This window comes from Amblyomma americanum, chromosome 3 (genome assembly GCF_052857255.1).
Source record: "Amblyomma americanum isolate KBUSLIRL-KWMA chromosome 3, ASM5285725v1, whole genome shotgun sequence".
NCBI lineage: Eukaryota > Metazoa > Arthropoda > Arachnida > Ixodida > Ixodidae > Amblyomma > Amblyomma americanum.
Genome location: NC_135499.1, coordinates 203832250 through 203845287, shown reverse-complemented (window position 1 = coordinate 203845287; position 13038 = coordinate 203832250). Strand labels below are relative to the sequence as shown.

The 13038-nt window shown below is 46.5% G+C and overlaps 1 protein-coding gene across 4 annotated transcripts in view; it reads right to left on the bottom strand.

Annotated features, from left to right (window-relative positions):
* Positions 1-13038, bottom strand: part of LOC144125913 (uncharacterized) — a 148755-nt gene that overhangs the window by 3036 nt on the left and 132681 nt on the right. For all 4 annotated transcript variants that reach the window (XM_077659720.1, XM_077659723.1, XM_077659722.1 and 1 more), the window contains 3 exons: positions 12767-12994; positions 4961-5029; positions 2786-2988 (listed from right to left, as the gene is read on the bottom strand). In XM_077659720.1, coding sequence (XP_077515846.1) covers positions 2786-2988; positions 4961-5029; positions 12767-12994 — 500 coding nt within the window. The remainder of the gene's footprint in view (positions 1-2785; positions 2989-4960; positions 5030-12766; positions 12995-13038) is intronic.

Genomic DNA, 13038 nt, shown 5'->3' with positions numbered 1-13038 from the left:
AGGACAGTTACAGAACTATCTATGAGGCACACTTTCAATAACATTACGTAAGCTGCACCCATTGTTTGATTCCACATGGCAGGTAAACTTGTCATGTGAATAAAGCTAATCCTTGCGAGACACAACAAAATACATTTTAAAATAGTGCACAGAAAACGCAAGTATATGAGTGATATCTTTCATTGTACTATGCAAAGTTACAGGTGTTCCACGAAACTACTGAACATATGCAGCTCAGTGCTTATGTCGAGTGTTTTCGTGAAACGCATGTAATTTTTCACAGTATTATGAATGATACCACTGCTCTAGAGAGATACTGAAAGACCAGCTTTCAGGGCACTGGTGGTTGCTATAGATACGAAATATACCCAATAACAGCAATGGTATTCTCTCGGCTTACAGCTCGCAACTGACTTCGACGCACAGTGTCAGTTGAAATTTGCTCTGGTCTAAACTGCTAAAAATATATGGCCTGGAGAAATCAGTGCTACTGGCTTTCAGGACTGCAGACAGAATAAAAGTGATAATACATTTTCTGAGGCACTGTGAGTGCCAAATGAAACGCGAACAAAGTAATTGAAACGGTACCAACAGAAAGAGACCTTGGTTGAGGAAAACTGAGTGCTAGTGCACTCTATATTCACTTCTGTGTCGCAAAGCCCACTACATGGAAGTGCTCATCGATCCAGCCTTTGTGTTCCGTCCAGAAGTTATATTTGTAGTGTAGTCAAAATCCTGTTGCCCTGTTGGAGCTTCATTTGCCGCTGACAGTTCGTTCGGAAGCCGGTTCGCTTGTAGTTGTAAGCACCAACTGGTCTAGCAATGACGCTTGCTGAGATTTAGGCTGCCTTACTATAAAAGCTCCAAACCTTCGCGAGACAATACGTAGCGTGCAACGCTGTCAAAGCTAGCGCGCCTTTTCGTGCTGACTGTGCCGGTGCCTGAAAAGAAGTTCGTCATACATACAGGATGCAGTCAAACATATTACGTTATGGCAAAAGCCCAAGTGCCACAGCTGACAACTTCCTGCGCTAGTTTTACCTCTGACCACATTTTCTTATTGCCCCTGACCTCGAGGAGCAAGAGTGGCATGCGGCAGAGTGATACACGGCTGGCACATCTAACTGCTCTGACTTCGACCACGCCCAAAATGTTGTTCCGCATCAGTGAATTTTATAATTGGAGGGTCGAATAACTGACTGCGTGATTTCCCTGTCCATAGTCTGAAATGCAAAGCATGTCTATTTATACCGCTCCATGTTTTCGTCAAAACACCCTCCTAGATATCAAGAAGTACGAATAATACGCAGCGTATTGGTAAACTGCTGCGGGCGCACTACTTGCTCAGCTTCCACAGTACTGCACGCTATAAGTGTGAAGCGCATAGTAGTCAGAAACACACAACTATAGTCAATTGGATCAAAAAGTGGGGATTCCGTTATGCTGCGATCTATATATCCTTTTTTTCCATCGGAGAAAAAGACCGGAGCGGAAGTGCGCTAAAACTTTGAAGTATTTGATCTCTACTCTCTGGTAATTCGACACCGCCCACCGTGACAGCGTGCCTATGTACTTTTGAGTCGCGGTATAAGCCGGTCTTCGCACATAAAAAAATGAGTGTTTTGTTCCCTTGACTGTGCCGTTGCCGACCGACTTCAAAGCGGTAACTCACCGCCTGTAAGAGGAAATAGCGATCTCAATTCACACTAAAGGATCGTGTGGGTTATAACATGTCAGAAAAGCTTCCGGCAGTGCGAGCAGACTTCTGCAGTGGCTGTCAGCAATCGTGTGCGTTCCCGAGGGCAACTCCCCTCTTAGAACCTTACTAAACGCTTATGTATCGCCCTTACATTAATACCGGAATGTAGCTGTGAGCAGCCAAGTTATCAGCAGCGTTTGGTAAAAAGTTGTCTAGCAAGGACATGGATAAACCATTTTTAAACTGACTACTATGCCCTGCTTACTCCTAACGTGCAGGTCTTGCTCCCGACGCAGTACTAATACTCGCGCTTTAGACCGCTTTCAGCAAGGAAACGACCGCAAAACCTTATTTCCCTTTTGAAGAATAGACCCGCCGCGGTGGCTCAGTGGTTAGGGCGCTCGACTACTGATCCGGAGTTCCCGGGTTCGAACCCGACCGCGGCGGCTGCGTTTTTATGGAGGAAAAACGCTAAGGCGCCCGTGTGCGGTGCGATGTCAGTGCACGTTAAAGATCCCCAGGTGGTCGAAATTATTCCGGAGCCCTCCACTACGGCACCTCCTTCTTCCCTTCTTCTTTCACTCCCTCCCTTATCCCTTCCCTTACGGCGCGGTTCAGGTGTCCAACAATATATGAGACAGATACTGCGCCATTTCTTTTCCCCAAAAACCAATTATTATTATTATTATTATTATTATTATTATTATTATTATTATTATTATTATTATTATTATTATTATTATTATTATTTGAAGAACACATGAATGGAAGATAGGGCCCGTATATTACAGCGAATTTATTCCATTTCTCCATTTACGGGCTATGCGATCGGCTAAAGCGAAGTCAAGCCCTTGACACCGCCGAGCTTGATGACCGAAGATTGTACTCTGGGACTGGTGCATTTTGAAGTAGTAAGAAAGAGCGGTAAAGAGGAGAAGCAATCCAAAAATTAAATATTCACATAACATCGACCCAGGACCCCACCGGTGCTGCCGGCTGAGTTGAGCTTCGCACTCTCTTATTCCGCGCCACTAACGAGCCCAGGCTCAAATCGTATACCCCACACCTTTGGTCCCGTATACGCACACTAGCGAGTTGACGGTCTCCTCGACGTGTTCGCTGCTGGGCGACACGTTGACGAACATGAGCGTCTTGGCCGTGCCGCCCAGCGAATCCTGCATCAGCATGGTGAGCTTGTTGTTGCGGTACGGCACGTGGGACTGCTGCGTCACCAGCGCCTGGATCACGTCGCCCAGTGCCGAAAGAGACTTGTTGATGCTGTTCGTTTCCTGCGAGCACCAGCGAGCCATTTCACTCGCTACCGCTGTTTGGGCGGGTAAACGATGGCAGCGCTCGGTCAACAAAGTCACCCATCTCCCCCGTTTCCCCACTCCTATCTTCTTTCGTAAACTCCAACTGTATCTGTAGCACCATTTAGCACATACACAACGATACAGACGTGTCAGAATGCGCCGACCGACGCGCTTGTATTGCGAGTCGAAACAAAGTGTTACTACAACGGAAACAAATAAGAAACAGCACTGCCAGGAAAGGCACCCACGTGCAGTTGTCAATTGAAAACGCGGCACGTCAGCTGGAAAGCTTAGGCTACTCTACAACAATTTTTTCTAAACTGCTCTTTGCGTTAACAGTGTTTTCTCTCTTCGTCTGCTGACACGAGCGGAACACGTGTCGTTATATGGATGTCTTAATAAAAGACAGCGCAGTTGATAAAGGAATGGTACAGAATCTCTATCCCAATACTACTTCGTACGCTACCTGACCACTACTGTGGATCATGGCGCTTCCTCTAAGCAACTGGAGCAACGTATGAGGGTTCGAGTGTACAAAAGTATTGCGCACTGTTCGTCTTTCGCACCTTTCGCACTGTTTGTCTTTCCACTAAGGTACAGCTAGAGCCCATGTGCTGTGCGATGCCAGTGCACGTTAAAGCACCCCAGGTGGTCTAAATTTCCGGAGCCGTCCTCTACGGCGCCCCTCATAGCCTGAGTCGCTTTGGCGCGTTAAACCCCATAAAACCATAAACAGACGGAGAGGGCAGTCGCTCAAAGATTGTCGTGCAACGCAGATGGGAAGATGGATGGAGGGAGCAAACAAGGAAAAGGGCTAACTTTCAGCAGAAATTCGTTATACGTAAAGTACGCATATGCTACTCCAAGCCAAGAAAATACCAGAACACTATTCTAGAATGACTTCACCACATCTCCGTGCCGCTGACGTAAAAAGCTCTAAATCTTGGCGTGAATTACGATGGATGGTTCACTTCGAAGTCCGGCTCACACGAACACTTCTTCAGCACAGCGGAAAGTTTCGATGTGAGTTACGGTTCACGCCTATCTCGTGCTCACGTACACGAACGTTAATGCGCCTGCCAGTTTGTTCTGTGTAATGCCCTCCGCACGACAAAGTAATCGTACACACGACGCCTTCGCGGCAGTCAACCTACTTCTTATAATGAGTGTTGGACTCGATTCTTTCTTTTTGACAGGACAGGTTGGTTTGCAAAATGTGGACAACTACATGTGTGCGGTGTAAACAGCGTTCCATGGACAATCTTCTTCATACGACAGCTTATGAATGCAGGGAATTACAGCGCGTTTTCTTTTTTACTTTGTTCATTTTGTGTCCTGTTTTCTGCGGCTCAGTCATAATCGCTTAGACTCAAACGAGGCGATGCCATTCTGGAATTGTGTCCGTCTATTTTCTTGGAGGAAGTTGTATATAAGTACGTCGCTCCATAAGTGAATTCAGCTGGGAGTTAGCGCTTATCCGTGTCTTGACCGTTTGTTCCTACTGACTTCTGCGTTGGGCTACAGTGTGTCTTTCTTATGAAGCACCAACGTGTCCAAACGTCGGCCTGAGTTCGCTCAGAATTGGTAGCGCAAGCCAGAGAGAAACGGAATGTCCTTTTAGTTGTCTGTGTCCAAGTCCAGTTGCAAATGACAAACAAATTTTTCTTGTCGTTGCACGGTGGACTTCAAAACGTGACAAGCATTTCTGTATTACGTTTGTCCGTGGTCGCGATAAGAAATGTTATCTTTGTAATCATGACAAAGTCAATTCGGTGTGCACGACTAGAGTTCATGAAATGCTACAGAAAATGGTCACTCTACAACAAAAATTTATCTCGTTACAACAGCGTATCGCATTTTTTGCCAGACCAACAAAAATTTTTCATAGTCTATTTCAACTAGAATTCTACCAGCTATAGTTGAAGAGTGCCGTAGCAAGAGCGTGTACCTTGATGTGTTGTCCTTCGAGACCGCTCTTGTCCAGCCGCTCACTGCCGGCAAGGTCCACGAGGCTTAACTGCGAGAGAAAGTCACGTCATGACAAAAATTTACTTGACTTTTACTTCACCTTGTAAAAAAAAAGAAAGCAGACGTTGGGAAAAGGATTCTCGGGCCGTTTTCTTGCATACTTAAAGTTGCGCGTATCGCACGTATTTTGTAATGTAGCCACGACTGCGGCCATTTGGGTCACTTGTGCACATCGCACTGACGCTCTTTCAAGAAAACATTGTTATCTGTCCTTACACCACGCTTCACTGCCCACTACTTGTACTGCTCGACTGATACAAGTTTCTAGTTCAGTGTTCGTGAGCGCACGCGATCGCGATCGCTTACGCGTACGAAGCGGCAATTTTCGAAGTTTCTTTCTCAATGTTTAGAATGGTTTATGGAGGTTTGGAAGCCCGCCTATTTACATCTGGCCTTTTTTTGTAGCTTATATTGACATGGGTGAAGACAGCATAGATTCAGCCGGGTTCTTCTGCAGTAAAATATCTAATGTTCATACGGTAACGTATTTCCGCGCCCTTGTATTATATAAAACTATCATGTTCAGAAACTATCAAAGCCCACATTCAAGCCATTGCCAGTGCGTTGAACTCTGACTTTTAAAGAAAAGTAAGAAGATATAGCAGCTTTCTATTTATTCCACATACCGTCAAGACTGCTTAACAAGACCATGGTCCTAGGTCGATGAGTGCTGGTGCGATCTTTTTTGTGTCGAGAGCTAGTCATATCAGTGCGGACGGGCTTGTAGTGTTCTATCTAGAGTGCTTGGAAATACGTGGCACTACCAACTTTTAAAACCTCTTTCTGAGTAATAAAAGTTACATAGATTAGTACGCGCTGGTGGCCCCATTACATTGACGGTCTTTTTTTTTCTTTCGCCGTATAGCCTGTGCGCAATGCTTCCCTGGCCAAATGAATAAGTTATTTTCCAGGTTTCTCAGGGTTCAGTTTAGTGAAAGCACAGAACGAATGCTCAATAACATGAGCTTATTTTGATGGCTGAAGCTCCCTGATGAACCATAACAAATACGTGCTCTTATGCGTGGTGATAGTTGCGAACCAACTAAACGCTAATTTCCTTTCCTTACATCTGGACAAGGCTACGCACACATCAAACTTCTCCGCTTCCACCAGTTAGAACCCTCCCCCCTCCCTCCGTCGGAATTTCCCTCCATTTTGATTTCCCCAAAGAGAGAGACTTAATTACGTTATTATACGAATATACGTTGCACCATCTTTCGCATAGTATGAGCGTACTAGATACTAACATTAACAATTATTCAACAGTTGAGAAAGAAAAGCGATCCAAAAACACGCACACGCACCATACAGCTTGTCGACGAAGTTGAAGTTTTGGGAAGCCGAACAATAAAGATAAAACAAGCCAAGCCAATTTCATAAAAAAAAAATGTGTACTTAAGGAGGAGCATACGACTGGCCGGCACAAAGCAAACCCGCTCAAACGCTGAGTCAGCGAACTTTATGGGCGCAATCTACTTTTAAATCCACTCCACCGCGTCTTCTGTGGTGGCATACCTACGGCCAAAGAAATCCGCCCGAGGGCTTAACATGACGCAGCAACGTAAACTCTGGCAAGTCACTGCAAATACGCTTTTCCGCCGCGATGACCTCGAGACAGCTTCCTACTGTGCCTTCGTAGAAAGCTGGAGCGGAGGCGAGGAGGCCGTATTATAAGCTGACCTTTACTTAAGAGATCATCTTTCAAGCCCCTTGAGGCAGTTAAAGCACAGGCGACTTTCGGGCTCGGTTTTTCGGAAAGGTCAGGGCATGCAGTCACCGCAAACACGAATTAACTATAAATGTTACAACATGAAAAACTATTAAATATATTTCTTTTTTCAAGGTTTATTGGTCACTTTTTAGGCTACACCTGCAATGTTTTTCTCCAGGTATAGTATGCTTTGCGTTTTTTTACCCAAATAAAACCAAGTCATGTAAGTGACACTTTAGAGATTAGGCGAAAAAAAAGGGAAGCTTTACGTTGAGTGAGACACAATAAAAGATTCTCTGCGCTTGTTTTATTTTGTGCTGCTGGCACTAATTATCACTTGGTGTTACCACAGAAGCGCACTGCAGTGTCTTAAGCCAGCGGTTTACATCCTTGGCTCTTTATTTGTCGGAGGTTCCTTGCGCCGCGCACCGGAGTCTAAATAAACCAATTTAAAAGGTGTCATTTAGAATAATTTCTTTCCAGTAGTGCATGGGAAATGACCAGGCAAAACCTTACGCAGTTTCTATTGTGGCGGCCAGCTGCACTCTTTCCCTTACTTTGTGTTAGAGACGCTGCACAAGGCATGTTTTTCTTCCATGGACGAAAGAGTAACATATATTTTTATTTGCTGTGTTAAAACCAAACCCAGGTTAAAACCAAGGCGCCATACTATAATAAGCACCTTTCACGTTTCAAGTCTACTGCTCACTTAAGAGCAGTAAAGCATACGTACATTTAAGGCATTTGTACGAGTCTGTGGAAAAAGCACATGCAAAGTTTGTGAAAAGTTTTCCAGGAAACTGTCAAGCTGCAATGCATCAACCCAGTGATTTTAAGCAATTTTCTTTTGTACTTCGCAATATTTTCGCTAGCGAGGATAGCGACAATTAATCTAAGGCTGCATTTCAACCGTAATGACCCTGGACTAGCAATTTCATTAACTGCAAAAAAAAAAAAAACAGCATATGATAGGAAGGAAACAACGATGCCTGAAACAACTTTACTGTGATGTGTGTTTTTACACTAACAAGCACTCACAGGGCGAGCGACACGCTATTTTTAAGAGCTCTATATCCTTCAAAGTTTTCAGGCAGCTTCATAGATTTTTTTTCTTGCCTTTCACCGGGAGAGTCACAGTCAATTACCGCGATGGAGCGCAAGTTACAAGCACGACTTGAAGAGACTTCCAGGCGCTATTATTATTCATTCGAACTACACCGATGTATTTCCTGCATCTCCTTTTGTTCATTCCGCACTTGATACTAAATATAGCATGTTATTGCTGTGAGATATGCCACTAAGTCTTTCAGCCGGCTATAACGAAGCCAGTAAACCAACTAGAAGCCCAGAAACTTCATTCGCTGCGCAAAGCCGTCTCAAACAATGCTGTCCATCGGCCCCACGTGTCGTGAGACCTGAGAGGAATAGAAGTGGCGACTTGTAGGTCTCAGCCAGTTCCTGATCCTAATGCTCAAAAAGCCACTCAGTGACAAGCTTCATGAACCGTGGGCGGTAACAGGACTTCAGTAGGACCATCAGCAGGGGCTTCTCGACGTACAATCAATACGCGTTTCGGTAAAAGCCCTTGTGCCGAAACAAAGGCGGATGCAGTCAAAAGAACCCAAACACAGACTTGGGCAGAGCCAGGAGGCCGGAAGATAACAACCAGTGAACGCACGTGGCGATGTACACACCAGAAACACACGTGCGCCCTCATGACTTCGCCATTCATTCTGGTCCGTAGGCTCTCAGAACAAGGCATCACCGAATAATAGCACACGTGCGGTTCAGTGATAACCCAGAAAAGTTGTTTGCGTGGCAAGACGTTAATGCCGCGTTTTGTAATTTTTTTCTTTTGTTCTCTTTGTGCTGTATATCTGCGCCTGGAGTGTTTAGTCGGCTAGGAGATAGCAAGTGTCAGCACGCGGTGCATGTGGCATGCTGTCTCAGCAGTACTCAGCAGTACTCAGTGAGTACAGGTACAGAGCGGTGAGGCGAAAGCCTTTAGCGCGGTGTTGCTGCTTGTGTCACTGATGTGTTGTCAAGATGTTAATTAAGTACACAATTGTTTGTGAATCTTATGCTGGAGACACTGGAGGGAATTTGGGAGGCATCCATCTGATACAACGCCTCTCTGCACTCTCCAGCGTCCTAGACAAGCAGAACTACGTATGCATTGGCAGAACTACGTATGCATTGGCAGAACTACGTATGCATTGGCAGAACTACGTATGCATTGGCAGAACTACGTATGCATTGGCAGAACTACGTATGCATTGGCAGAACTACGTATGCATTGGCAGAACTACGTATGCATTGGCAGAACTACGTATGCATTGGCAGAACTACGTATGTATTGGCAGAACTACGTATGCATTGGCGCCGCCGCGGTGGCTGAGTGGTTATGGCGCTCGGCTGCTGGCCCGAAAGACGCGGGTTCGATCCCGGCCGCGGCAGTCGAATTTCGATGGAGGCGAAATTCTAGAGGCCCGTCCACTGTGCGATGTCAGTGCACGTTAAAGAACCCCGAGGTGGTCGAAATTCCCGGAGCCCTTCACTACGGCGTCTCTCTCATAGCCTGAGTCGCTTTGGTACGTTAAACCCCCATAAACCATAAACCGTATGCATTGGCAGGAAGTAGCGTAGTCGTTAGCACGCTCGGCTGTGGAATTGAAGGATTGTGGTTCGAATCCCATCGTGCGCAAAGGTGTATTTTTCTTATCGAGTTTAAGTGTCACGGACGGACGGACGGATGGACACCGCGAGTATGAGCCATTAAAGGCTTTCGCCTTAATGTACAGCCCAAGGGGTTCGCTTCCAATGTGGTGGGGCTCTTTAGCACATTTGACAATCCTAAGCTTGGGAGGGTTGCGGACTTAAATTACTCCTGCCTTCGTGAGATTAGGGCCTCTGGGTATGCGTAAGGAACCACACTTCAGGGCTCATAAGCAGACCCCTTGGGCTGTATACTTTTGACAAAGACTGTAACATTCCATGTCGCTCATGAGAGGCCGTTTACCGCTCGCACATCTCACAAGCTGCTGATCCTCCTTATAGCATTTCGCCCGAGCGCCTCGGCTTGCATTTCTTCACGTCAGCGTACTACGCCTCCAAATTTCCAATATCCTTGAAATCAGCACAGACAGAAAGCGCGTGCTTTTTGTAATTTCTTACGCAACTCTTAGGTGCACTTCATGCTGAGTTGCCGATGTTCTGCTTGAAAGCGTAGTTGTGCGTGCGCAACAAACCGACGCAGAAGTTGATCCTTTGTTTGTTTCTCAACGATGAGAATTGCATTAGCCACAGTGAAAGAAGTGCCGCGACATTCCTCATGACCGCCCCGCCCCCTCCCCTGACAATCAAACAAGAGCACGTGTCGACCGAGTATGTACGAACGAGTATGTGGGAATATTTTCTCCCGCATATTGCGCAGGAAATTGCCTCCGTCTAGATGCTTCCCACCACCCTCCCCAAGCCCTCATTACTTGGATTTCCAACATTGCTATTCTCAAGTGAACCGGCAAATTAAATAGAGGGGACATCTGCCGCCTGATAAAGCTTAATGTTGAAACGAATAACGCGAAACTTCGAACGCCTGCTTGACAAGTGTGAAAGAAGAGGGTTTCTTCTGTTATAGAATAAACTTAATTGGGAAAGGCTTCTCGATGGGAGCAGTGTGGGTCGCTGCAGACTTTTTTCGTCTATTCCGGAGCCCCATGGAGATAGCCACTGCACAGACTCGTTCTATAAAGGTAAGGTGGTCTCCCGGGTCCGTGCTGGTCGAGGCCGCCTCGCACTGCTCCAGTGTGGGACTTTGGCAATAAAGCACTGCCGGATTACGTTGGAAGGCCCACGTGGCGTGGGATAATATAGCCCTATCCCAGCAATGTGGCTGTCTATCCTCATAAGCAGTGGGAGGAATTTTGTTGAGTATGGATAAGCACCGAAAGGTGCCTGTTTGAAGCTGGCACCAGCGCGTCGCCTCCTCATTGTTCAGCACAGGGTCAGGTGAAGGGTATCACTTCCTACTGCCCGTTACGTGCTCAATTACAAAGCCGTACCGTAGGGGTACGGGAGTTGAGTTGAGTTGAGTTGAGTTGAGTTGAGTGGTTGTAAGCTACCGGTGGGATTAGCCTTGCAGTTGCTGCCGGCAATTGCTCCACCGTAGCGACACTTAAATAGAAATCACAGAAACACTGTCCGCAAAAACCCAAATAGACACTCCTGAGGTCACCATGTGGAGGCCAAATCCCTGTCCTGCAGGTAAAGTAGAAGAAGGCGAGAAGCATCCCTCCGGGAGTCAGGCTTTAGTCCCCACTCAGTAATTGTGGCCTCGAGCGAAGGCGTTAGCCACGTGGTTCCTAGAGAGCCTCGTGGGTCCAAATGTCCCTAATATCTGATGTTAGATTCTGATACTTGCGCCCCCAAGTTGATGAACGAGTCGCCCGTGCGTTCCTGTTAAGCATCTTGACGATGTTGGACCTCAAGTCACCCGTGTCAAATGTTGCTGCTCTACATCTCAGGAAGGCCTTGACATAATCGTGGATCTTGTGGCCACAGCCTAGTCGGCTCAGTCTCTCAAGGACTGCCTCGTGACTCACGTTGTCAAAAGCCCCTTTAGATAGAGGATTATGATCATGTTTGCTCTGTAATATGGTATTCTGGTTAAGACTTCGTCATTAAGAAGGAGGGCGTTTTGAATCGAGAGATGGCGGCGGAAGCCGAACATGATCAAGAGTTTATGCTATCGTCTACATTACACGCATCCTTATGCAAATTACCAATTTACTAGATAGGCCGAAAATATTCCCGCACAGATTTTGGACCAGACGCTTGAAATTGGCCAACAGTTTAAAAAGGGGAGTTCGTGCACGGGTACACACACGCGCACCTAAGCACAAGACTGCACACTTTTGCATGTTGTAACATATTCTTTGTTAGGTTTTTATTTCTGACGAAGTGGACAAAGGCTTTTGGAGCTGCATTCCCGGAAGAGGGGCTTTTTGAAGCTTCATTTTATGCACTATAGTTACTTCTCCTGATCCACGAGCCTCTTTGGAATTCCAAAACGCCAGTAAGTTGCATTCCGCGTCAATATTACGTGTGCTCTCAACAGTACATTGTTCGAAAAAAAACTTTACATACTGGACTGAATGTTCGTTTTAATTTCAAATTCTTACGTTTCAAGACGCTGCAATGATATTGGGCTGTTTTCGAGTGCTTCGCGGATAACTGTTAGTCATAGGAAAGCCGCCTCTGTTTGAGAGGCAGATGCTGATTATTTACATGGTTCAGCATTTTCTTTTTTTTGGGGGTGGGGGGGGGGGCAGTGGAGGTGGGAGTGTTGATTTATTTTGCTCATTCGCTCAGCTGAGACGACTGCTGCAGCGTGAGTATCGCACATATGAGGGCGCAAGGGCTCTCTCATGTTTGCAGATATGCGGCATGCAAACGCAACATTTGCCATTTTTGCTTCATTATGAAAACAGGGATCAAACGAATCTTCTTAAGATGCGCGTATAAAAAAATGGCACAGGAAACCCGAGATGTTTACTTGCAGGAAGACACTTAATCACACGACCAAGCGGAAGAAAACAGGAAGTAAGCGATATGATGGCGAAATACAATACAAAACATGAAATTATCTGTTCTCGTTTAATCCAATTGTTTTTAGCCGGAGTTTTCCGGCGAGCCGACTCTGGTTTCTGTCAACTGTGTGACCTTTGGCGTTTGCGCAAAACTGTCTAACAGGCAAGGTATCCCCCGCTCCTGAGGCAATGCTGCATCGAAGAGATAGGGTGAGGAAAGAAAGCCGACGGCAAGAAAGTATGTAAAATAATGCTGCATGGAAGAGATAGAGTTAAAAAAGAAAGCTCACGGCAAGAAAGTATGTATAATAAATGTTCGAAAGGCAAGGATAATTGTTAAGAGCTTTGCTGTGACACATAACCGTGCCCCACTTTCCGTGCTGGCTGAGCCCAGCATCGAGCAGAGCTCGCTGCTATCAGCGCCTACCTTTCCCCTGAGCACGGCTCCGTTGAGGCGGTTGGTGCTGGTGACCTGGACGGTGGCGACGAAGTGCGACCGCGAGCTCTGCGCGTTCATGCGCGTGCAGGCCACTCGCCGGTTGCGCAGTGCGCGGACGAAGCACTCGCACAGCTGCGCCGAGTTGGACACCTCCTCCGTCGTCACGCCTGGCACGAATGTGTGGCCACTCGAGTCCTTCCGCACCTCGAGCCTCTCCTGCGACAAACCGGGGCGTCAGGAGATGTTCGGATGCGCTATTC